Raw genomic sequence first — 26008 nt, forward strand, 5'->3', positions numbered from 1 at the left:
GTGATTGCTATGGTGCCAAGCAACCTGTGTGACGTGTCTAATTACATTCTCACAAGAAGCTATTAATATAAGGGCATTCAGTATTCTCTCATTTAAAAAATGAAAGAAACTAAGACAGAGATAGTTGCCTAAGCTGGTCAGCAGCTAAGCCAGAACACGAACACATGAAGTCTGAAAGCCGAGTTAGAACTCTTTACCGTAATAGTTGCGCACATCTTATGACCAGCGAGTCATAAGAGCAACTTCATAGACGGAAATCAATGGGGCCAGGGGTCAGCAGGAAGTGACTGCAGGATCTAGATTAGAGGTCACTAATGCGTCACTCTCAATCGCATCTCAGCTAGTGGGACCATAACGTGATCAGAACGGGGAGCGGGGTAAAAAGGCAGAAATGCACTAAAACCTGCGGAGGCTCTCAGGCAGCAGCCACGACGGGAGAGGCCGTGGCGCATGCGCGGCATCCGGGTTCTTGCGCGCGCATCTACTGCAGACGTGGCAGAAGGAGTGTCCGGCCCTGGAGCGTGGGGGAGGAGCTTCCGGGGGCGACGCTCAGGCCCCCTCGGAACCGGAAGTTGGGCCTGGGATCCTTGACGTTAGGAACGAAGTCGAACCTGGATCTGGAGCCGGGTGAGGAGTGGCATCGGGAGGTTGGTGGGTAGGACAGCAGGGGAGAAGCCGGGGTATCACTGGCCTGATCGGGGTCCCGTCCGAGAAGGAAGGGAGGAGCCTGGGGGCGGGACACGGAGAGAGACCCTCACCTCACGCATCCACAATCCTGAATCAGTCCTAGACCCTCCCTTCTCTCCTCCCGGCCCAGATTCCGGCTCCCGCTTCCTGCCCCAAGCCTGTTGAAGGGCGCGAGACGCTCGATCTCCATGCTTAATGGACCAGCCCTCTCGTCGTGGCCCGAGAAGCTAGCTTGACTTCTTGGTCTTGATTCCCGGCGCTCCCAGCCTCCACAGCTCGACTACCTTCAGAGTTCTAGGAAGCTTGCCCCGCCCCCTGGGTTGTCACCCTCGGCTGTCTACCCAGAATGAAGTCCAGACTTGAGCCTTACTCCAAACTCTTGGGTGTGAGATTATTTCCTGGCGAAGAAGCTCCTTTCCTCCGCTCCCCGCCCCCACACTGATTTAGGAAGATACAGGGGCAGGGGACATCTGTCAAGCTTAGTGTTTGTGACCTGTGCAAGGTTTAGGATTTGGAAGAACAGCTCCTGAGATGGGTTTAAGATTAAAGAATTCTAGTCCAGGAGCAGCTCAGCTTTTCTATTATCAAGATGACCCTCTTTAGCAAATGGGAGAGGCCCATTGTTCCACTACAGCATCTGTGAACTCTCCTGCTTCCTGTGCCCCATCTGTGTATAGGGTAGTTGAACGATAAGGCGTTCAGATGTGATCAGATAGTCTTGTTCTTGGAAGGACCCCGGAAAGGCTCTCACATTCATTCCTCTGTTGCTGGGTGAGATTGTCATAATTTTAGTGGTGGCTTATATTCATGACAAACATAAGGAGAGCAGAAACGGGATAGTTGGGAGAAGTGATGGGATTTGGAATACTCCAAATCTGCTTGAAGTCCCTCTGCTTGAAGGATAGGTGAATGATCTTTTTACATGAAATCTTTGTCATTGATCCTTGAACTGTTTTCCTAGGTTGTTGTGAGAAGTTTTTGTTCCTGGCCTGCACTTACTGGTGTCTGTTACCTTGCTAGAGTTTTGGGTGTCCTTTGCATTTAATGGTTTTAATGCTTTAGTTTTCAAATCCATACATTCTTTTGGTGGAAAGACTGGGGATGGAGTAGCATTTGAATTATTGCAGTTCAGCCAAAGAATTTATTTCTCTGATCAGTTACTCTAGAATTTGTCTTTTGAGAAGGAGGGAATTTAACTGATCTGTTTTGTATGTGTAGCCTGAGTGATGGAAAATGACTAGCACTTTAGAGGGTATTCAGTGTTTGTTGAATGAATGGATGCTAGGGTGAATGAATGGAAAGTGGGAACATTGTTTCATTTACTTATAATATCACAGCAGTTCATCAGTGGCAGGACTCCTTGTGTGACTAGACACTAGAAATCATACCACTGGGGAATGGAGGCTATTCCCCATTCCAATGGGGCCTATCTGAAGTTGAAATTTATACCCTCCTGGCAGTGACAAAGCATGGGGTTCACAGTAACAAATCCTTACTTTGAAGAGGTAATGTGGCTACTGGCTGGGGCAGAAAATTACAAAGATCTTGTGGTAGTATGGGAACAATTAGGCTGATAACTGCCTGATAAGGTCAGTCCTTTTTTTATCTATACTTTCTACCCTGAATAGTTGTTCTCTCTTTAGGAAGTTGATTTTGACTAATATCTCTCTTCTCTCTCATCTATTAGGTGAGACCAAGTTGGGGATGCACTCATAATGAACGTCAACCAGTCAGCTCCACCTGTGCCGCCATTTGGGCAGCCCCAGCCTGTCTACCCAGGATATCATCAGTCTGGCTATGGTGGGCAACCAGGGTCCACAGCACCCCCAACTTCCTATGGAGCCTACAATGGCCCAGTACCAGGCTATCAGCAAACACCTCCCCCAGGTATGTTTCCAAGTTTCCTTTGAGCTTAGGAGGGGAATCAGTCGTGTTCAAGCTGGGTGGTATTGCCTTACGGAAGCTGCCTAGAGAGTTGGGATGACTGGGATTGAGGAACGTGCCTCTGGCTCTCGGTTACGAGAACTCTGTGGGCAGTCTTTCCTTCCCTGTTTTTACATAAGTTCTGCCTTAAGACATCTAATGGAAGCACATCTTCCAGGTTCAGTGGCAGTTCATTTCATGTGAGTGTCATCCTGTATGTATAGCCTCAACTGGCTGCTTTGTTCACAGCTGGATGGAAAGGTTGTGGTCACAGCTCTTTCAGAGCCTGTGACCAGGATTGAATATTTCCTGTTGACCTAAAGTCTCCCTGAAATCACTTGTTCTGCATGTATATTGGTAATACCTGTCATTGGATTAATGGTTCTATTTATAAATGACCCTGGGACATGGGAAACTAATTCGTGGATAAAAAGTGTGGTGTTTGTGTGTCTAAATTTTGGTGCTTCTCATATCTTTCTGCTGATACCATTTTTTGCCTTTGCTTGAGTTTCCTCTGCTTCTTAGATGCTCTGTAATATCAGGACAATAAGAGAAGACTAATCTGCTGCCTTAGGATCAGTGTTTGCCTTTTACATTGCTTTTTCAAGAAGAGCAGCTGGTACTCTACAGACTGTCCATAAGGCTTTTTGGAAAATGGTTAACAGCAGATCTTTGGTTAGGCTAGCTGAAGAGTTAATGCCAAATGCTTTATGCATAACTTTTTAAGATAGTAAATTCCATACAAGGATATGGGAAAAAGAAGGCACCAAGAAAGCATAGGTAAGATTTGGGAAATGAATGAAGTATTACCGTTTTAATTATGATTTTGAGAAAAAAAATTGTCAAGTGGTGAGATTAGGTCTCAAGTCTTTGGAAGAGCCTTATTCTGGGTTGAGACTTTGGCTGGACAGAGTCCACCTCTGATCTGTCATGTCCTGGCTTATCAGGATGGAGTTTGGCATTGCCTCAATGGGAAGTTTTATTATTGAAAGGAAAACCTATCTGGTTCTGGGATGGCTAGTGAACGGGTTCAGATTAATTAACCTGTAGGCAGGTTCTAAATTGTCTAATTGTCTAATCTCTATTGAGTAACAGAGCAAAAGAAAAACAATTGTTTGAACAGGGGTCAGCAACATTTCCAAAGTGATGTGCCGAGTAACTAATTCCCTGCATTTCATGTGGGAAGGATGGTTGGGGATAGTATTCGGAAAGGATGGTCGGGGGTAGTAGAAATAGCTTTGATAGGAGCTCTGAGGAGCAAAAGGGCTGGGGTACAGCTTTTGTGAAGACAAAGGTGGCACCACTAGTGAGATGGCAAGTCAGCTGTCCTGACTGAACCACTGGGCAGAGTCTCCAACCTGAGATTACTTTCCTGAGCCATGTAATATTGGGAACATCAACACTTAGAAGTGGATGGTTAGGATAAGTAGAATATATGAAAAAGAGGTTGGCAGAATAGTCTCCTCAACAGGAGCCTGTCTTTACAAATTAGTTCAGTTTATTACTTGATCACCTTCTGTACTACCTTTCTCATATGTTCAAAGTTTCTGAGTTCTGGAGTAGGATCTTTTCCTTAAAAGAGTTGACTTTTTGGGGCACCTGGCTGACTCAGTCAGTGGAGCATGTGACTCTTGATCTTGAGGTTGTGACTTTGAGCCCCATGTTGGGTGTAGAGATTACTTAAAAATAAAATCTTTTTTTTTTTTAAAGAGTTGACTTTTTGTCTAGGGTAAGAACATTAGACTGTCCTGGATTGTATGAAAGTGTATGGTGATTGCAGGAAGCCCTTATGTTCTTGTGGCTCTAGTTACAGCTTCACGTATAGTATATCTGTCTAGAAGAGTGGAGACTCTCTGACTGGGCGTCCATGTTCAGAATCTGCTGTAGCTGGAGTTGCATGTTCATGGTATCCTTTTGATATCAAAGCTGTGGCACTGGGCCAGTGAAGCTCTGAGCTTATTAATTCTTGCTTTATATTCCTTGCTCAGGGTGGAGAAGAAAGTTATTTCCCAATTGCTTAGTTTCTGTCCTTTACCCTCAGGTGTGTCAAGAGCCCCACCTTCTTCAGAGGCACCTCCAGCCTCAACAGCACAGGCCCCTTGTGGCCAGGCTGCTTATGGCCAGTTTGGCCAAGGAGATGTACAGAATGGGCCGAGCTCCACTGTTCAGATGCAGAGGTATGTATTGGGGTCAACCTAAAATCGGTCTGATGAAATTAGAAGGATTAGGAATGGATGAGGGCCTGTTTCTTTTTTCTTGACTTTCTCTTAGATCCTTTTTTCTCTTCCCTCTACTTTTTTGTATTTTGTTTTCATTTTTCCAGATTATGGGTGCTGCTGTTGTCTATTCCATAGATCATTAACCCATCTTCGTACCTGAGTTCTTTTGTATATTCTTTCTGTGAACTTGAGTTTTTTTCTTGACTAGACATTATTATCTTCAATAATTGTTGCAATCATACTGAGCCTGCCCTCAGGGAGAAACAGGAAGAAAGGATCTCAGAATTATTTATGTCTCTTCTGACTTCTCCCTTTCCTCTAGATCAGGCAGTTAGTAGGACTTACTGGATAAGTTTGGGTGTGACCAGTTTTGAAAAGAAAGATACTCAAAGAAAAACCACATAAATGATAAAAACTTTGGTGGTACATGATCCAATAAACACCTGTCTTTGTATGGAAGTCCATTAAGGGAAGGCAAGTCATCTCTGTTGGACTATTGTTTGTTTTTTGGTAAACAAAGGATAAAGTATAACTGTGAGTAGGGTGTGTGGTAATGGAAGAGTCACTTTCTGACATTTTTATTGGGTGTCCAGAATATACATTTTTAGCATCAGATGTTAGCATCGCAAAGACCCTGGGAAGTGCTCCCTAATCTTGTGTGTTAGAAAACACTGAGAAGCAGTATAAGAAATTCATTCATTCATTCAGCCACTCAAAAATATTTATTTTGTATTATTATGTGTTGGATGTTGTTCTACAGGTTGGAGATAAAGCAGCAAACAAAACAGACCGAATCTCTGCCCTGGTGGAATTTATAGTCTAGTGGAGTACACAGAAGATAACAAGTAGACAAATATAAATAAGAAATAAAACAGAGTAGGGATATACAGAATGTCTGGTGAGGAGGTAGGGAGCTGTTTTAAATACATTGGTCAAGGAAAGCCTCTCTGAAGTGATGTTTGAAACTTCTGTGAAATGACTCAGGGAGCTATCCAAAGATCTGGGAGAAGAATGTCTTGGATAGAGGAAACAAGTGTAAAGGCTCTGATGGAGAAATTAATTTAGTGGGTGTGAGAAAGAGCAAGAATGCCACCGTGACTAGAGCAGAATGGAGTGTGGAGGAGATAAGGTAGAAATATAGTCAAGAGCCGTATCATGTAGTGCTTTGTAAGTCATAGTAGGAAGTATAAATTTGATTTTAGTTGGAGTGAGAAGCCATTGGAGAGTTTTAAGCTGGGAAGTAACACATTTACATTTATTTGTTTGTTTATGCAATAGATCTTTTCATTATAATATAAAACACATACAGAAAAATCCATACAGAACAAATGTATGGCTTAGGAAATTATTGTAAAGTGAATACCCTTGTAACTACAACCCAGATGAAGAAATAGAAAGAACTCTGCCACACGCCCCAAAAGCCCCTTCCACGTGCCTCAATTTGACAGTCATAACTCTCTCCTTATCCTCATGAGTAATGATTATCCTCTTATAGTAACCACTTTGTTGTGTTTTTAAAAATAGTTTACACCCAAATGTACATCCCTAGATACCACAGTTTAGTTTTGCCTGTTTAAAAAACCAAAAAACAATTTGATGTGTCTTTAAGTTGATAGGTTCTCTTTCTTTCTTTCTTTCTTTCTTTCTTTCTTTCTTAGAGAAAGAGCAAGCGAGGGAGGGGCAAAGAGAGAGGGAGATAGAGAATCCCAAGACTTGGGGCTCAATCTCACAAACCGTGAGATCATGATCAAAGCCGAGATCAAGAGTCAGATGCTTAACTGACTGAGCCACCCAGGCACCCGCCATCCTCCATCTCTTTCTTTTCTTTCTATTTATCTGTTGAAGAACTGAAGCCAATTGACCTGAAGAGTTTCCCACAGTCTTGATTCTTCTGGTTCCAAATTCATATTACAGTTCAACATGTTCCTCTTTTCTTTTTTTTTTTTTAAATTTTTTTTTTTCCAACATTTATTTATCTTTAAGACAGAGAGAGACAGAGCATGAACGGGGGAGGGGCAGAGAGAGAGGGAGACACAGAATCGGAAACAGGCTCCAGGCTCTGAGCCATCAGCCCAGAGCCTGACGCGGGGCTCGAACTCCCGGACCGCGAGATCGTGACCTGGCTGAAGTCGGACGCTTAACCGACTGCGCCACCCAGGCGCCCCAACATGTTCCTCTTTTCTCTGTATTCTCTGCAAATTGGCAGCTGGATCCAGAGACTTGCTTTCTTAATATCTTGTCTTTTTTTTGTAACGTTAGCAGTTGTTGGAGCTTAATACATATGTATATTAATTCCTTGGGTTTTCAAAATGGTGATACTTTTGAATTCATTTGTTTTTCATTTAATTGTTTGAATACTGTTACAGTTTTCCTCTTGTGTTGTTTGGTTACTTGTGCAGCTCATATAGGTTAAATGCTTGCTTCTTTACCTTTATTTCCAAGTTGATAAGGGAATGAATTGGTCCTTTGTTACCTACTGAAGGTGACCTCTTCTTTTTTAATGTTATTTCGAATTTACAAATTTAAACATACATATTTTTATTTATTTAAAATGTTTATTCATTTTTGAGAGAGAGAGAGAGTAGGGGAGGGGCAGAGAGAGGGGGGGACCAAGGATCTGAAGCAGGCTCTGTGCTGACAGCAGTCCTGTGCGAGCCCTATGCTGGGCTTGAACTCGTGAACCATGAGATCGTGACCTGAGCCGAAGTTGGATGCTTAACCAACTGAGCCACCTAGATGCTCCTAAACATATATATTTTTTTAAGTTTTTATTTATTTATTTTGAGGGAGAGAGTGAGGTAGAGAAAGAATCCCAAGCAGGCTCCATGCTGTCAGCCAGAGCTGAACACGGGGCTCTATCACACAAAACATGACATCATACCTGAGCCGAAATCAAGAGTGAGATGTTTAACCAACCAAGCCACCCAGGCACCCTGAATTTAAACAAATTTGATGGGTTTTGGGGCACTTGGGTGGTTCAGTCGGTTAAGCATCCCAACTTCAGCTCAGGTCATGATCTTGCATTCATGAGTTCTGCACTGGTGGCACAGAGCCTGCTTGGGATTCTCTCTCTCTCTCTCTCTCTCTCTCTCTCTCTCTGCCACTCCCCACTCAGGTTCTTTCTCTCTGTCTGTTTTTCTCAAAATAAACTTTAAAAAAAACATATTTGATAACTGCAATTATCATCATTATTGAAGTTTAGAGTGTTCCATCTTTGACCAATGGGAGCTTCTTCAAGTTGACTCCTGAGTACTTCTGACATGGCCCTAGTAGTCTTTGAGAATGATAAGATGTCTTAGGATTGTCTTACACATTTTAAGCCCCAGACCAGGAATTAGGCATTTTTCCAAGAAATCCTTTATTTTGGTGGTGATAAATGACATTTTGTGGCCGTAATCTGGGCACTAGGCACGTTCACTGATTGGTCACTCCTGGGCCTTTACAGTAAGCATAGCTAGGAAACACATATCTACATATCTATAGATATCTACATATACATGTTTAAATTTGTACTTCCAATTCAAGACTACAGAGCCTTTACTTAACCTATTATACCTGTATCTCTTCTTTTTCTTAAGACTATGGGGATGATGGAATTAGAATACTGAAATATGCCATAATTTCTCATTTACTTTATCCCTTATTGTACACAGCAGTCTCAGTACAATACTAACACTATCACAAATGTGATTACTAAAAACAGTATCTTTTTAAAATTTTGCATATAGTCTCCTCATTCTGTAACAATTTAAAAACATATACTATATATATCTATACTAGATATATATACATATATGTCTTTTTTTTTTTTTATAAATTTTTTTTTTTCAATGTTTATTTATTTTTGGGACAGAGAGAGACAGAGCATGAACAGGGGAGGGGCAGAGAGAGAGGGAGACACAGAATCGGAAACAGGCTCCAGGCTCTGAGCCATCAGCCCAGAGCCTGATGCGGGGCTCGAACCCACGGACCGCGAGATCGTGACCTGGCTGAAGTCGGATGCTTAACCGACTGCGCCACCCAGGCGCCCCTGTCTTTCTTTCAAAAATAAAAATAAACATCAAAAAAAATTTTTTTAATTGGATTCTGGTGATGGTTGCACAGCTCTAAATTTACAAAAAATCGTTGAATTGTACACTTAAAAGGAATGAATTTAATGGTATACAAATTGTGTTTCAAAGCTTTTTTATTTTTATTATCATTATTTTTTTAATGTTTATTTTTGAGAGAGAGAGAGAGAGAGAGCATGAGAGGGGGAGGGGCAGAGAGAGAGGGAGACACAGAATCTGAAGCAGGCTCCAGGCTCTGAGCTGTCAGCACAGAGCCCGATGGGGGGCTCACACTCACGAATCATGAGATCATGACCTGAGGTGAAGTTGGACGCTCAACCTACTGAGCCACCCAGGTGCCCCATGTCAAAGTTTTTTTATTTTATTTTATTAAAAAATTTTTTTTTAATGTTTATTTATTTTTGAGAGAGACAGAGACAGAATGCAAGTGGGTTGGGGCAGAGAGAGAGGGAGACACAGAATCTGAAGCAGGCTCCAGGCTCCGAGCTGTCAGCACAGAGCCTGACGCGGGGCTCTAACTCACAAGCTGTGAGATCATGACCTGAGCTGAAGTCGGACGCTCAACTGACTGAGCCACCCAGGTACCCCTTTCAAAGCTTTTTTTTTTTTAAATTTTTTTTTTTTAACGTCTATTTATTTTTGAGACAGAGAGAGACAGAGCATGAACGAGGGAGGGTCAGAGAGAGAGGGAGACACAGAATCTGAAGCAGGCTCCAGGCTCTGAGCTGTCAGCACAGAGCCTGACGCGGGGCTCGAACTCACGGACTGTGAGATCATGACCTGAGCCGGAGTCGGCCGCTTAACCAACTGAGCCACCCAGGCGCCCCTCAAAGCTTTTTTAAAAAATGTCATCTTGGGTGGCGATATCATTGGAGTATCTTTCAGAAGCAAATGTGAAACAACCACACTCCCTCAACCCAGGCTGTAAAGGATTCTCAGAGAGAAAAAAAAAAAAAATTGATTAGACTAAATAGAGACTATTAAAAGAGAGCAGATAGTAGACTAGTGCCTTGAAAGGACTAAGGGAATGTAATTGTCAATGTAGAATTATGTACCTGGCTAAGAGAGAGTACAAATACAGATATTTACAAACTGACTGAGAGTTTACCATGTATCGACCTTGGTTGAGAAAATTATCAAGGGATAGACTAAGGAAAGAAAGGAAAATTAACCCAGAAAGAAGAATCTTTAAAGAGAAAGGGAATAGGAACTAAAGACATGGAGATAGAATATAGACCAATTCTTTTGTAATGCTTGACTAAAGAAGGAGCAAAAGCTTTTGAGGGAGGTCTGAGGTTTTAGGGCAATTTTATTTGATTGCATTTTTGAAGACAACTTCATTGAGATATAATTCACATATCATGTAGTTCATCCATTTAAAGTGTACAATTCAGAGGCATCTGGGTGGCTCAGTCAGTTGAGCGTCTGACTCTTGATTTCAGCTGAGGTCATGATCTCACAGTTTGTGAGTTTGAATCCCCACATCAGGCTATGCTCACAGCGTGGAGCCTGCTTGGGATTCTCTGACTCCCTCTCTCTCTCTGCCCCTCCCCGCTTGTGCTCTCTCTCTCTCAAAAATAAATAAACTTAATAAAAAATAAAGTGTACAGTTGAATGGCTTTTAATATATTCGCAGATAATGTGCAACCATTACAATTTAGAATATTTTCATCACCTCAAGAAAAAACACCATGTCCTTTAGCTCAGTAGCTACCATTATTTAGCTATTTCTTCAGTCCCCCACTCTCTCAACCTTAAGCAACCATTACAGTAGTCTCCCTTTCTGCAATCCAGAAGCAGATGATCCTCTTTCTGACATACTGTCAGAGGGTCAATAGTAGCTCAATACTTCTTCACAATGCCTACATCATTCACTTCACTTCATCTCATCGCGTAGGGACTTTATCATCTCACATCATCACAAGTAGTGTGAGTACAATATAAGATATTTTGAAAAAGAGAGGAAACATATTAAAAAGCTATCCAACCTCATAAATAATGAGAAAAGTACAAATCAAAAGCCGTAACAAGATTCTATTCTATTATGTATCCATCAAAGTGGCAAAATTAAAAAGTCTGAGAGTCCCAAATATTGCTGGACTATCAGAATAACAGGAACTCTTTATCCACCGGTGATCAGATGCAAATTAGAACAACTACTTTGGGAAAATAGCTTGGAATTATTTGTTAAAATTAAAGATAACAGGGGTACCTGGGTGGCTCAGTTGGTTGAGTGACTTCAGCCCAGGTCATGATCTCACAGTGTGTGAGTTTGAGCCCTGCATTGGGCTTTCTGCTGTCAGAATGGAGCCCACTTGGGATCCTCTGTCCCCCTTTCTCTCTGTACCTCCCCCACTTGTGCTCGCTTGCTCTCTCTCTGTCTCTCAAAAATAAACATTAAAAAAAAATAAAGATATACATACCTTATGACCCAGCAACTCTTTCATAGATACATGCCTTAGAAAAATTCATGTGTATATATATGTATATATATATATATGAAAAATTCATGTATATAAACAGGTATATGAGTGTTCATAGCAACATTGTTTGTAATATTAAAAAATTAGAAAAACCTAGAGATCTACATTAAAATACTTAAGTAAATCATGGCATATTTATTTAGCAGACTAACATTTAGTGATGAAAGGAAATGCTACATGCAACAGCATAGATGAATTTCATAATCATGGTTGAACAAAAGGAGGAAAACTCAAGGAGTATATGTGAAGTGATTTTGTTTACAAAAGTGTAAAAAAGTGACAGAACTGGTACTTGGGTGGCTCAGTTGGTTGAGCGTCCAACTCTTGATTTTGGCTCAGGTCATGATCTTGCTGTTTGTGAGATTGAGCCCCATATTGGGCTCTGTGCTGACAGTGTGGAGCCTACTTGGGATTCTCTCTCTCTCCCTCTCTCCCCACCACCCCCACCCCCCACTCGTGCTCCATCTCAAAATAAATAAAATAAATATTTTTTTAAAAAGTGACAGAACTGAACTATGTTGTTTTAAAGACAAGGGAATGATTATTAGGAAGTTAGGAAAGTGGTTACCTCTGGGAGAAGAGAGAGGGCTGTGATGGAGGGGAGGAGCACTGGGCCTTTGGGTGCTAATGTATTCTATTTCTTGACCTGGTTTTTAGTTACATTGGTATTTGTATTATAATTATTCAACAGTAAATACTTGTTTTATGTTTTTTTTTTTTCTATTTATGTTACACTTCATAATTAAACAGTAAAGTACATTGAACTAAGATCAGGTCTGGGCTCTAGTTCTAGCCTACTTTGCCACTTACACTCTTCATGTCTTACTTTTCTATCTGCTGTGTCCTCATTTTGCTGTGAGGATTACATTAAATAAAGCACTTAGAGATGCTTTGTAAGTTGTAACGCTACTTAGAGATAAGGTGGTATTTTATTATTACTCAGGCATGTGATGGAATAACATTGGGTAGTTGATAGTATTATCCATATTAATGGAGTAGTAACCATGAAATATAATTATTCTGACAAGGATTTATGGGGTTAGGCTATGGAGCTAACAGTATGTTTGGTGCTATGGAAGACAAAAAATGCAGAGCCCAACAAAGGACAACAAATGCAGAGCTGCTCTCTCAGGGAGATAAGGTTCACTAGCATAACACTCAGAAAATAGTAATTGAGGGGCCCCTGGGTGGCACAGTCGGTTAAGCGTCCGACTTCAGCCAGGTCACGATCTCGCGGTCCGTGAGTTCGAGCCCCGCGTCGGGCTCTGGGCTGATGGCTCAGAGCCTGGAGCCTGTTTCCGATTCTGTGTCTCCCTCTCTCTCTGCCCCTCCCCCGTTCATGCTCTGTCTCTCTCTGTCCCAAAAATAAATAAACGTTGAAAAAAAAAAATTAAAAAAAAAAAAGAAAATAGTAATTGAATGAATGAATGAAAGAAAAGTGTTAAACTACAAGACTAATATAATAAATATATTATATTTATTATACAAAATATAATAAAGTACAAGTTGTTTAGTAGAGACAAAATAAGCAGGAAGAGTAAATCAGAATTTAAGTGTAACTGATTATTGTTGTGAAGAGTTTGATTCACTCTTGAAATCTCATATGGAGCTTTTATGTATAATCTATGTTGTAGATTTCTGCAGTAATATCAACATAAAACACCACTTTAGTTACTAGTTGATATGCAATGCTACTGGAATGATTTTGTATTTATATTTTAATGTGCCATCTGATACCATGGGAATGTCCAGTGTTGCTATCCAAGTAATGAGGCTTTGCTAGATAAACCTGGCTAGAAGGCTCTCTGGTTTGTGTCCTGTTTTCCTGGTCCCTTTCTGGTAGAGCTGGCATCATCTTTCTGATTAGTACAGAATGTCAAACTCAGATGACTTACTCTGCTCTTAACACCTTTAGCCAGGATAAAGTAATAAGTACTTTGATTGTTTAACTCTGTTGAGTCAGAGGAGGTGATAATCTAACTAGTAGAATAAATAATACCTGATCTGAGGGTGCTTGGCATATGTTTGTGGAGTGAACCTAATGGAAAACAAGATTTTCCATGAATAATCATAGTGTGGATCATCAGGAACGTAATACATCTACAAATATACAAAAACATGAATCCATAAAAGAGCCCAGGATGACAGGAAAATGCTGTAGAACAGTATAGTTTCCTGTATGATGTGGAGCTCCTGCCAACTTTGAAGGGTCTCCCAGCCTACTTGTTACCTCTGCCTTCCTTGTATTTACAGGTTCCCTGGGTCTCAGCCATTTGGATCAGTCCCATTGGCCCCTGTGGTCAGCCAGCCAGCTGTGCTTCAGCCCTTTGGCCCTCCCCCAACAAGTGCACAGGTGACTGCTCAGCTGGCAGGAATGCAGATCAGTGGTGCTGTGGCTCCAGCCCTTCCCCCTGTGGGGCTGGGCTATGGTGAGTACTGATGACCCCAGGACTGTTATTTTCCCCTTCTTTTTAAATATATATATTTTTAATGTTTATTTATTTTTGAGAGAGAGAGACAGACAGAGCGTGAGTGGGGAGGGGCAGACAGAGAGGGAGACACAGAATCCAAAGCAGGCTCCAGGCCCCGAGCTGTCAGCACAGCCTGATTTGGGGCTTGAACTCACAAACCGTGAGATCATGAGCTGAGCCGAAGTTGGACACTTAACTGACAGCCACTCAGGTGCCCCTACCTTCCCCTTCTTTTCAAAAGCATCAGACTCTGGTGTATACCCGAATCCCTTTTATTTCTTGTGCTTCTGAGGGCCAGCTGATAGGAATGGTCATTCCTGCCCCTCTCATGTGGAAAGGGGAAGGCAAAATGACTAGGGTTCTGATTGTATCTCTTCTACTTCTCAGGCCCACCAACATCGCTGGCCTCAGCCTCAGGAAGTTTCCCCAACTCTGGTCTGTATGGCTCCTATCCTCAGGGCCAGGCTCCTCCCCTTAGCCAGGGCCAGGGTCATCTTGGGGCCCAGCCTCCCCAGCGATCTGCCCCACCACAGGCCTCCAGCTTCACATCCCCAGCTTCAGGGGGTCCTCGGATGCCTTCGATGACTGGTCCACTCCTGCCTGGACAGGGTTTTGGGGGGCCCTCTGTGAGCCAGCCCAACCATGTGTCCTCACCTCCTCCTCAAGCTCTGCCTCCTGGCAGCCAGATGACTGGGCCCCCAGGACCACCACCACCTATGCACTCCTCCCAGCAGCCAGGCTATCAGCTGCAACAAAATGGTAAGTTTTTCCCAAGGTCTGTCTAGAAGCCAAAGGCTTCAACTATTCAGGTGTTTTTGTTTGTTTAATATTGCTTGCTAAGCGGTGAACTAGATGGGTAGCTTCAGGGTATTATTACTAGGATGTAGGATTTATAAGACATTCTTTTTTGTTTTAGTTCAGATAGTGTGGTCTTTCTCTGAATGGTCATTACCTCTATACTTATAGGAGTCTAGTCATTTCCCTGAGGCCTTAAGAAGAGATCGGGGATTTTGAATTTATCAACCTGTGCCCTTGTCTTTCAGGTTCCTTTGGACCAGCCAGGGGCCCTCAGCCCAATTATGGAAGTCCCTACCCAGGAGCATCCACTTTTGGCAGTCAGCCTGGGCCTCCTCAACCACTGCCTCCTAAGCGCCTGGATCCTGATGCCATCCCAAGCCCTGTAAGTAGATACTTATGTGGTCCTAGGGAAGGAGTTTGTGGCTGCCAGATAAGTGAGTCAACCTAGATGAGATGTTTGCCTAGCATTTTCTGATTATTTTCCCTTTTCATTTATCTTCTGTTAGGTATAGAACCTAGATGTAATTTTTGACTCTTTGAACTGGAACTTGAGGCCCCAGAAATCTTTTGGGGGCACTTTTACTCTATAGCTGGGCAGGGAAGAAAGCAAAGCTAAGAGTGATCAGTAGTGTCAGTAGACAGCTGGGTTGAGTACTGCCTTCTGTCACTATTGGACATAGCATGGTAACCTCTACCCTTCTGTGGAGTAGTAGCTGGGTCCAGGTCTTGTCCTTTTAGATTTAGTAGGATAGCAGTCTTCTTAATGGGTAGATCTGGTAGGAATTCTCTGATGGTAGGTGTTAAGAGAAGGAAAGCCTCAATTGGTTTCTCTGTGCCCCTAGTTGGACAGTGTTTTAGGAAGAAACCTCCAGTACTTTTGTTGGCTAGAATCCTGCTGTGTGGATGGGGGAAAAGTGATCTACAGTTTATAAGGGCAATGTGGGGAAGCTGCTTCTCCCAGGAGGGGGGTGAATTTCACTCTTACAGCCATCATCAGAATCCTTAGGGCTTCCTTATCCTACTTGGAATAGAGGCTGGGACTGTACTCCCAAGTGGGGGCTATTTTATAGTTCTGTCTGCAACATTTGCTATGTCAGTTACCTCACCATGCTTAGCCATTGTCATATTCCATTCTGTTCTCTTTCCTCTTCCTTTGGGGAATTACCATGGTGAAGGACCCTTTTGGCTAAGAGCGACCCTAGAGGATTAAGCAGCCCCTCCTTTTCGTCTCCTTCAGGGAGAAGTAGAATCTGGGTTGGATGTGAGGAAAGGCTTCTTTAAGCATAAGCACGGTCCTTAGATGGGAGTTTGGCCTTTTGGGGGGAACATCCCTCTTCTTCCTTCTTAAGATTTCTCCCATTCAGCCCCTCTCTCTAAAACTTGCTTCCTATTTGCCACTTTATCTTTCTACATCATAGTCTGAGCCATTAAAGCCTCTGTGTTGGGCCAGAGAGCCCTGGAATTTCTGACCTAGAGGGGGCCTGATTTCAGCAGTATGAGCTGGGCTCCAGCTATTCATGTCTAATTCATCAGGGTCAAGAGAAGTAACATCTGCTTCTTGTTCTTTTGTCTCCCTCCCTGTATTCCCCTGCTGCCTTTATTATTAAAACACTAAAAGCAACTCAATGAGCTGCCTCCTCAGCAGAAAACCAGGCACAGAATAGACCCTGATGCCATTCCTAGTCCAGTAAGTGCAGGGGGTGGTGTGTGTGTGCGTGTCATCCCTGTGTTAATGCCACCCATGCATGCCTGTGACCTCATCTTCACCTCATCCACCATGTCCATCCCTCTCCACCCTCTTCCCTTAGTCCTTCTAGACCCTCGCTTTTACAAACCAGAAGGATGTGCATGTCTCAAGTCACCATGTAATGAAATAACAAGCTGTTTGGCAGTACCTTGAGTATGGGGTGGTAGAAGACCAGGCTGTAAGGTGGCATGTTAAGCTTTGGTTTTAGTTCTGCTGGGTCCTCCAGGAGCCTGCATGTGACATTTGAAGGAACAGGACAAAGTTGAGTAGTCGGTCCTTCCCCTTTGGGACTGATATGTCTACAGCTTGTGGAAAAACTTTGGGTAGGTGACTACTAATGTACAAGTTTGGGATACTGGTATTTCTCACAGGGGAAGAGACTACTGGTTTGGGAAAGTGTGGGCCACTTTCTCATCTGGAGAGTCTATTTGACTCTGATGTATTTCTAAGCTTCAACTCTTTCTCCTATGTAATATGGAGTCTTATTCTCCCTTTACTTTTTCTGGTTTTACAAACCATCTTGAAGTACTGACCAAAGGTCATCAGCCTACACAAAGATCTGATTACCAGCTTTGCAAAATCTTTTTTTTTTTTTTTCCTTTCCTTTGCTGGATCTGTCAAAATGTGGGGGACTGAGGATTGGGCTTGTAAGGATTGGGTACTTAATCCTCTTCTCCCATATTTACACACGGATGCTTACCTGAAAATAAGGCAGCATCTGCTTCCTCACCTTACCTGTTCATTTCTGTTTAATCCTCTCCTCACCCTGTCCCTTCTACTTTCATTGAGTGTAGAGTCATTCCAGGTAGATTTCATTTTTACATGGTTATCGTTGTCTGTTTTCCTGCTCTGACTCAGAATGTGTCTTGGTGAGAGGAGTGGGTGGGGGGGGCATGTAATGTGGGAGGGAAGTGAAATCTGATATATTTGAAGGTTTGTGATGAGAGCTGGAACTTTCCTGGAGTGGGGGGAATAATGGGGTGGTCACCACTGATTGGGGGTCAGGGCAATTCATAAAGAAGCCCTTTCTCAGTGTTGACTGTACAGCATCTTGCTACTGATTATAGAGCGGAAGATTGGCATTGTAGCATTTTATGTGATCTCCAGAACGAGAGCAGGCCTGGTGCATGAGGTGTTCTTAGTAAATTACTAGTTTCTGTGCAGTAGCTCTAGCCTTTCTTTCTCCTGGTTTTCTAGGACCTGGTACTTCCCTTTCTTGTGTCACCCTCACTCATTTCATTTCTTCCCTACAGATTCAGGTTATTGAGGATGACAGGAACAACCGGGGTTCAGAGCCATTTGTTACTGGAGTACGGGGCCAGGTGCCACCCTTAGTCACTACCAACTTCCTGGTGAAAGACCAAGGTAAGAAGGGTATTAATTCCTTCCTGTGAGGGCCTTTTCTCCAAGATTATCAGCTTATGGATAGGGCTTCTGTTAGTCTTTAATCAGAGACCAGTCCCTCTAGGGGAAAAGTCGCCATCAGCTCTAGCATATGTCGGGGTGATGAGGTGGATCAGCAATGGAGAGCTGGTGTCTAGAGGGATTCTGTGATCTGACTTAGGTTTTCTACCTCCTACTTCAGGGAATGCAAGTCCCCGATACATCCGATGCACATCCTATAATATCCCTTGCACATCTGACATGGCTAAACAAGCCCAGGTGCCTCTAGCAGCTGTCATCAAGCCACTGGCAAGGCTGCCACCAGAGGAGGTGAGTCAGGGAAGGGACTGGAGTATAATGAAAGGGAGGAAGAGAGGGGGGAGGAAAAGAGGGGGCATAAGACTTCTTCCTGAAAGTGATTCTAGCAGTCACAATGAAAGAAGTCCTGGTTGGGCAGGAAGGGAGAGTATCTCAATAGCTTTCTACCCAAGGGCCCATGCCTGATGGGTGTGGTTGTGATGAGAGTAAAAGCCCAAGAAGTTGTTGGGTGGGAGCATGGTCCATATGGGAAACAAACTGAAAAGAGGCAGGGCCAACTTGTAGGGGAGGAGACAGCTGAATGCAGAAGCCTTACGGTCATCTCCAGATGATTACAGGTACATCATTCTACTTTTATTCTATACTGTCCTAACATCCCTGGTGAGTTAGGGAATGTTAGGAAATCATATAAGGGAAAAAGGTAGATCAGGGTCCAATAGTCCTTCTCTTATCTGGCTTGGGCCCTGATTTTTCACCTCAATACCTGAAATCAGCAAGAAAAGAGAGAGAGAGAACTTGTCAGCTGCTCTGCCAGGCTTTGGCAGGAAAGTCTGTTTATGCCTGGCTTAATGAATTTAGAGTGGATTTCTCTATAACTGGCTCACTTTACATCTTGCTTCTCTGTCTTGCACTGTGTTTTTCTCTTTCTCTCTGGATCTCAGTGGGGATGGTTAGACATTTAGCTGCTGGTCTCTTATCTGTAGCATGGCATCTAGTTGAGACAGTGGTAGATGTCACAGATATCCAGGGATGGGGAGGATCAGTGTCATAAATACCTGGTTGGGGAAGGAAGCAGAGTCAAGATCCCTAGGGCAAGAGTGAAGAGAATTGAAGATAGGGCCTGAAACGAGAATCCTAGGGAATCTTTGGCTTTCTCCTTATATGCTTATAGCAGCCCCTGATTTGTTAGGGCCACTTTCACAGTTCTCTTTCAAGAAGGGGAGTTGTGGAGATGAGGAGTAAGAAGAGGGGACTATAGAATTTGAACTCTTAGGGTCATTCCTGTGCCTGGTACCCTCATCGTTTGTCTTCATTCCCTTTCACTGTATTCCCTCCTCAGGCAAGGTATCTCAACCATGCCCTTCTCCCCTCCAGGTTGTTCTTCTTCATCTACTGCCACATGTCTCAACCCGCTGTAGCTTTCCTTTGTCTGAGCCCCTCCCCTTTGCTCCTTAGGCTTCACCGTATGTCGTGGACCATGGGGAATCTGGCCCTTTGCGCTGCAATCGCTGCAAAGCATATATGTGCCCCTTCATGCAATTCATTGAGGGAGGGAGGCGCTTCCAGTGCTGCTTTTGCAGTTGTATCAATGATGGTATGTTCACAGAGGCTGGGATTGGGGGGGGGGGGGTTGTTCTGAATTGCATCTTCATTATTCTCTTTCTAGTTAGATAGGTAAGGTTCCCTTATTCAGGAACTGTGGAAGTAGGGCACATATGGGGATGTGGGGTGGTAGAGTGAGCTTAGCCAGTGCAAGACTACTAAGATTGAGAGTGGACATTTGAGTAATATTCTGACGTACTCCCCACAGTTCCCCCCCAGTATTTTCAACATCTGGATCATACCGGCAAACGTGTGGATGCTTATGACCGTCCTGAGCTATCGTTGGGCTCTTATGAATTCTTGGCCACTGTAGATTACTGCAAGGTAAGAGAAAGTAGCATGGGGAGGAGAAGTGGGTGGAAGACAGTGAGACAGCTGAGAATTGCTGTGTTCATTTTCCTCACCCTTTCATTGTCCCCTCTGATATTGACTTCTCTGTAGTCAACTAGCCTGCTTACCAATGCCCTTCTCTCCCCAACATTTCCTTCCTTTGCAGAACAATAAGTTTCCCAGCCCTCCTGCCTTTATCTTCATGATTGATGTCTCCTACAATGCCATCAGAAGTGGTCTTGTTAGGCTCCTCTGTGAGGAGCTCAAGTCACTGTTAGATTTTCTACCTAGGTGAGACTTATGGAGCCAGGGTTCTTTCTTTGGATAATCACTGGGGTGGGGGTGGGTTCTGGTTGACTCAGTAGGTGGAGAAGGTGGCCAAGTGTGGGTAACAATGTTACCTTCTACAGGGAGGGTGGAGCAGAAGAGTCAGCAATCCGTGTTGGCTTTGTCACCTATAATAAGGTGCTCCACTTCTACAATGTGAAAAGCTCATTGGCCCAGCCACAGATGATGGTTGTATCTGATGTGGCTGACATGTTTGTGCCACTGCTGGATGGCTTCCTGGTCAATGTCAGTGAGTCTCGGGCAGTCATCACCAGGTAAGAGCCAGATTGTGGGGATAAAGTGGGAATGGGGTAGAGACAATCAGAGAAAGTCAATCGAGCAGAGGGGTCAGCAGATGGACAGGGACTGTGCCTCAGGAGCTTTCAGTCTGGGGTGGGGGGAACATGATTCTTCAGTGAATTGAGGGCTAAGGCATTGAATCTGGATAGCAATTTTGATTGCCTCCCATCATCTATCTTTTCAGCTTATTGGACCAGATTCCTGAAATGTTTGCAGACACAAGAGAGACAGAGACAGTATTTGCTCCAGTTATCCAGGCTGGGATGGAGGCTCTAAAGGTAAGGCTAGAACCCTGGCAACTTCTCTGCCTCACTTTCTTCTGACCATCTTACTCCCTGGGATATAACTTTCTTTAGTGATTGATGACTGCCCAATGAGTCAGCGTATCTGACATAATTGGCACCAAATAAATGATGAGGGAAGGGATGAATGAATAGCTGAATAAAGGAAAGAATGAACAAGTAGTCCTCTCTTTCCTAGGCTGCTGAGTGTGCAGGGAAGCTGTTTCTGTTCCACACCTCCCTGCCCATTGCAGAGGCCCCAGGGAAACTGAAGAACAGAGACGACAGGAAGTTGATCAACACAGACAAGGAGAAGGTGTGGGATTGGGAGATGGGGGGAGAACTTTCTATTACAGAGGAAGGTGGTGACTCTTCATAATGTAGTACTTTTTTTTTTTTATGTGTATTTATTTTTGAGAGAGAGAGTGTGAGCATGAGAAGGGGAGGGGCAGAGAGAGGGAGACAGAGGATCCGAAGATGACTCTGCAATGACAGCAGAGAGCTCTACGTGGGGCTGATGCTCACAAACCATGAGCCCATGACCTGAGCTGAAGTCGGACACTCAGGGGCCCCCACAATGCAATACTCTCAACTTTCTTGAGGGGGACTGGGATGAGACACTCTCCCCTTTCACATGTCAGGTCCATGACTGCCAACCTTCTCCAGTGCTCCCACACCTCTCTACCCCATCTCATCCCAAAGCGCTCGATAGATTCTTCTTCTTTTTTTAATGTTTATTTTTGAGAGAAAGAGGGAGACAGAGTGTGAGTGGGGGAGGGGCAGAGAGAGAGGGGGACACAGAATTTGAAGCAGGCTCCAGCTCTGAGCTGTAAGCACAGAGCCTGATGTGGGGTGCAAACTCATGAACCATGAGATCATGACCTGAGCCAAAGTCAGATGCTCAACTGATTGAGCCACCCAGGTGCCCCTTGATAGATTCTTCTTTTTAAGAGAATGTTCTACTACTCCTGCAAATGCTTATGAGGTAGATCTGAAGTCTTACATATATTTGAATATCCCATATTAAATATACAGTTTTCAAATAGGATAGAGCTGAGATATTCGAATGTTTTCTCCTGTTCCTTCCCAGACTCTGTTCCAGCCTCAGACAGGTGCCTATCAGACCCTGGCCAAAGAGTGTGTGGCCCAAGGCTGCTGTGTAGACCTCTTCCTCTTCCCTAACCAGTATGTGGATGTGGCCACACTCTCTGTTGTACCCCAGCTCACTGGTGGCTCTGTCTACAAATATGCTTGCTTTCAGGTAGGGCATGGGACTCTGGGTGGCAGGTGGAAGCCGGACAGACAATGTCTGCCTACATGTGGAGCAGCTCTTTGGCTGCTGACTCATTAATAGGAATACTGTTGGAGGAGAAGACCCCATAATGTAAAGAAGAGAGTAACAAGGGTAGTGGTTAGGAGCATGGGGTTGGAATCAGTCTTCAGCTGTTATTCTGGCCCTCCCAGAATACTCACTATATAACCTAGGAGAAATTACTTATTTTTTCTTTGTTTCTTCGTCTGTGAAATGGGATTTCTACCCAACCCCCCATTTTTCTGAGCGATAGGCAAATGGAGAGGGAGAGAGAGAATCCCAAGCAGGTTCCATGTCCGGCGTGGAGCCTGATGCAGGGCTCAATCCCATGACCGTGAGGTCACACCCAAGCCAAAATCAAGAGTCGAGCCCTCAACCGACTGAGCCACCCAGGTGCCCCTATAAAATGGGATTTTAATACTTAAGATTTATTATCAGGAATAAGTAGTTATATGTAAAATACTTAATGTAGTACTGGGCTTGTAGCAAATGCTTAAAAGCTATCATTATTATCATCGTCACTGTTACTATGATTCAGCAGCTTGTAGAGTGGAGGGGATGCAGGGAGATAATCTGCAGGGTGTTATGTAGTCAGTGATGTGACTCTGGGCCTGGGGGGGCTGCAGGTGGAGAATGACCAGGAACGGTTCCTGAGTGACCTGCGTCGGGACGTACAGAAGGTTGTTGGCTTTGATGCTGTGATGCGTGTTCGGACAAGCACTGGTCAGTCCTGGTTGGAGAAGAGCAGGTTGGGGGCTAAATCTGGAAGGGAGGCAAGTGGCACCTGTCGTATTTGTAGCCCTGACTCTATCCATGTGGCTTCAGGTATCCGTGCTGTAGATTTCTTTGGGGCTTTCTACATGAGCAACACAACAGATGTGGAGCTGGCTGGGCTGGACGGGGACAAGACGGTGACTGTGGAGTTCAAGCATGATGATCGGCTCAATGAAGAGAGTGGAGCCCTCCTGCAGGTAGCAGGCAGGAGGCAGGGGTTGGGGAGGAACTGTCAAGTTCATTGTACTGGATATAAATAGGCTGCAGGGAAGAGGATAAGAGGTGGGTGGAGAGGACTAGAAGAGGCTGGGGAAGGGATGGCTCATGTCTTTCCTCTATCTTACTAATATAGCAAAAGGAGCAGTTTTTCAGAGGGCTTTGGTGAGGGAGGGGTATGAATTCTCCTTTTCTCCCTTCCCCTAGTGTGCTCTGCTCTACACCAGCTGTGCAGGGCAGCGACGGCTCCGCATCCACAACCTGGCCCTGAACTGCTGCACCCAGCTGGCTGATCTGTATCGAAACTGTGAGACTGACACACTCATCAACTACATGGCCAAGTTTGGTGAGGGTAGAGGCAGGGCGAGGGGGGATTGGGGCTGAGAGAAAGGTGGTTGTTGGTGATTCAGCATTCCCGGGTAGGTGTGATGGTGGGAAAGCACATGTGATGGGGTGGCTAGCCAGTGACTGTGCTGTCTCCCTTTCACATCCAGCATACCGGGGGGTCCTAAATAGCCCTGTGAAGACTGTTCGTGACACTCTCATCACTCAGTGTGCCCAGATCCTGGCCTGTTACAGAAAGAATTGTGCCAGCCCCTCCTCTGCAGGACAGGTGGGACAAGCATGTTGGAGGAATTGTTAGGACAAATTTTTGCATTTGGGAGAGACTTCTCATGATTATTAACTTTACTTTGATAACCCCTGCAGTTGATCCTTCCTGAGTGCATGAAGCTACTCCCAGTTTACCTGAACTGTGTGTTGAAGAGTGATGTCCTGCAGCCTGGAGCTGAAGTCACTACTGATGACCGTGCCTACGTCCGACAGCTGGTTACCTCCATGGATGTGGCCGAGACCAATGTCTTCTTTTATCCTCGGCTCCTACCATTGGTGCGACTAAGGGCTGGGGTGTGAGACATTGCACTGAGAAAGGGGCATCATAGAAGGAGGAAGGGAAAGGTTAATATTATCTGTGGTTGACTCTAGTGAATTTGTTTCTAACCTACATTATCTGATGTAATTTTCACACTGAAAGAGTTACTGATTTAGCTTTCTGAAATTTCACGTGTGTGTGGTGAGGGGCAAACTTGTCTTATGGTCCTTGGTAAATAACCTCTTGCCCCTTCCTTTTGTCTAGACAAAGTCTCCCATTGAGAGTGCCACTGAACCACCAGCAGTTCGAGCATCTGAAGAGCGTCTGAGCAATGGGGATATATACTTGCTGGAGAATGGGCTCAACCTCTTCCTGTGGGTGGGAGCAAGTGTCCAACAGGGTGTTGTCCAGAGCCTCTTCAGTGTCTCCTCCTTCAGTCAGATCACCAGTGGCTTGGTGAGGGCAGGAAGTCAAGGGGAATATGGGTGTGGAAAAGCATTTTGTGATATGAGTGGGAGTCAGTAAAGTTTGTATGCTAGTCCCCTTTAATAGCAGGGAATCCTTGGAGGGGATGGGGGATGCTGTCATTATTCCGAGGCTTGTTTCAGATAATGAATAATTCTTTGCTGCCCCATTTTGCCTTGACTCAGAGAATTTTACCATAAGGATAAATGAATTTTGTGTTGCAGAGTGTTCTGCCAGTTCTGGATAATCCACTGTCCAAGAAGGTGCGAGGCCTCATTGATAGCTTAAGGGCACAGAGGTCACGGTACATGAAGGTAACACTGATCTAAACTCTGCATTTCTTACCTTGTTAAGTCCTCCCCTGGAGTGGGGGGTGGGAGTAAGTGATTGGATAATGGGATTTTAGGGCATGTTTAATTCCTTTTGGCCCTGCCTCATGACCCTGTCTTCTGGCCATAGCTTATCGTGGTGAAACAGGAGGACAAGCTGGAGATGCTGTTCAAGCACTTCCTGGTGGAAGACAAGAGCTTGAGCGGGGGAGCATCCTATGTGGACTTTCTCTGTCATATGCACAAGGAAATTCGGCAGCTACTGAGCTAGAGCAAGTGGGTAAATGGCATAGGGTCCCAGGCCAGCTTCCAGAAAGTACACCAGGATGGCAGAGAAATTGGAACAGTTCCATTATCTTATAAGTCATGTAAGCTGACCTCAATCTCTCTGGGGGGAGGGGGAGGTATAAGGAGACACCTTTCTGGAATCAGGTATCCTACCACTCTGTCATGTCCTGCTGATGGAAGGTGCCCCTATCCCCTCACTTTACCCTCCTTTTCCTGCTAATCCTGTCGTAATGAATGTAGTTTCTCAGTTCACTGTATATGATTCGGTATTGGGGGATTTGGAGGCACCCAGACTCTGGCAATATTATGTGTCCCCTTAGACCAGCCTCCAAGAAGAGAGGGGCAGGCAGGAAGGAGTGGGAATCCCAGGGGTACTATACGGGGGTGGGTAGGGGCTAATTCAGCTCAGTGTCATCAAAAACTTCCTATATTAGGGACGAAACATTCAGGTGCACAAGAGCTGGGGTATAGACCATAGATGGTGGAGAGAAAAGTGGTTGGTCAGCCCTTTTTGGGCCTGGAAGTCAGCAGCCAAGTCAAAGTTGGAGAGTGGTTGATTAGCTCTTCTGTCTCCTGCAATGATTGGTGATCACTAAGTGGATAGAGGCACATTGTCAGAGATGAATGAGCCTGGGAAGTGAGTTGCAAAGAATATTAAGACCTGGGAGAGGTAACAGCCTCTTTCCCAGCTGGAGAGGCTCCAACACTGGATGGTTCTGTTGGGAGCCTGGTCATCAATTTGCAATACCTCACAGAGCCAGCCCCATCCCACTCTGAACTCCCACTGGAAACACTGCTTCTCCAAGCTGGGAGTTGTTGAGAGGGGAGAGGCAGAGGTGGCTGGAGCTCTGTTCTCTCCTGCCGGGACACCACTCAAGCTCTGGTATTGACAGAGTGGCCGACCGTTATCTTCCAACCTGAACTGGCTGGGGCAGGACAAGGGCTAGGCTTGATGGTGGCCAGGCTTGCCTGCTCCCAGCCTGGGATGCCCCTGCTCCGGACCTCTCATTTCTCTTCATTGGTTTATTTTTCAATGCATCTTTAATTTGTAAAGAAATAAAATAAATTAAGATGTAACAATTAGCCTCATTTT

The 26008-nt window shown here is 44.5% G+C and overlaps 1 protein-coding gene across 3 annotated transcripts; it reads left to right on the forward strand.

The window, feature by feature from the left end:
• Nucleotides 1–525: 525 nt before the first annotated feature.
• On the forward strand, nucleotides 526–25992 carry SEC24C (SEC24 homolog C, COPII coat complex component). 3 transcript variants are annotated; one of them, XM_047072967.1, is made up of 23 exons: nucleotides 526–627; nucleotides 2375–2574; nucleotides 4652–4787; nucleotides 13636–13811; nucleotides 14241–14612; nucleotides 14897–15033; nucleotides 17652–17763; nucleotides 17984–18111; nucleotides 19276–19414; nucleotides 19631–19746; nucleotides 19919–20043; nucleotides 20163–20354; nucleotides 20564–20657; nucleotides 20860–20976; nucleotides 21751–21921; nucleotides 22599–22695; nucleotides 22798–22943; nucleotides 23170–23308; nucleotides 23457–23575; nucleotides 23671–23850; nucleotides 24098–24289; nucleotides 24523–24612; nucleotides 24758–25992. In XM_047072967.1, the coding sequence occupies exons 2-23, from the start codon at nucleotides 2403–2405 to the stop codon at nucleotides 24896–24898; spliced, it is 3291 nt and encodes a 1096-aa protein (XP_046928923.1). In that variant the 5' UTR covers nucleotides 526–627; nucleotides 2375–2402; the 3' UTR covers nucleotides 24899–25992. The 3 variants fall into 3 exon arrangements, with proteins under 3 accessions (XP_046928923.1, XP_046928926.1, XP_046928924.1); XM_047072968.1 differs by lacking the exon at nucleotides 526–627 and adding an exon at nucleotides 920–1070; XM_047072970.1 differs by lacking the exons at nucleotides 24523–24612; nucleotides 24758–25992 and having other exon boundaries at nucleotides 24098–24516.
• Nucleotides 25993–26008: the final 16 nt, after the last annotated feature.

The sequence above is a fragment of the Lynx rufus genome, unplaced genomic scaffold (genome assembly GCF_022079265.1).
Source record: "Lynx rufus isolate CCGP_SWC_20201006 ecotype Redwood Valley unplaced genomic scaffold, mLynRuf1.p SCAF_11, whole genome shotgun sequence".
NCBI classification, from domain to species: Eukaryota; Metazoa; Chordata; class Mammalia; order Carnivora; family Felidae; genus Lynx; species Lynx rufus.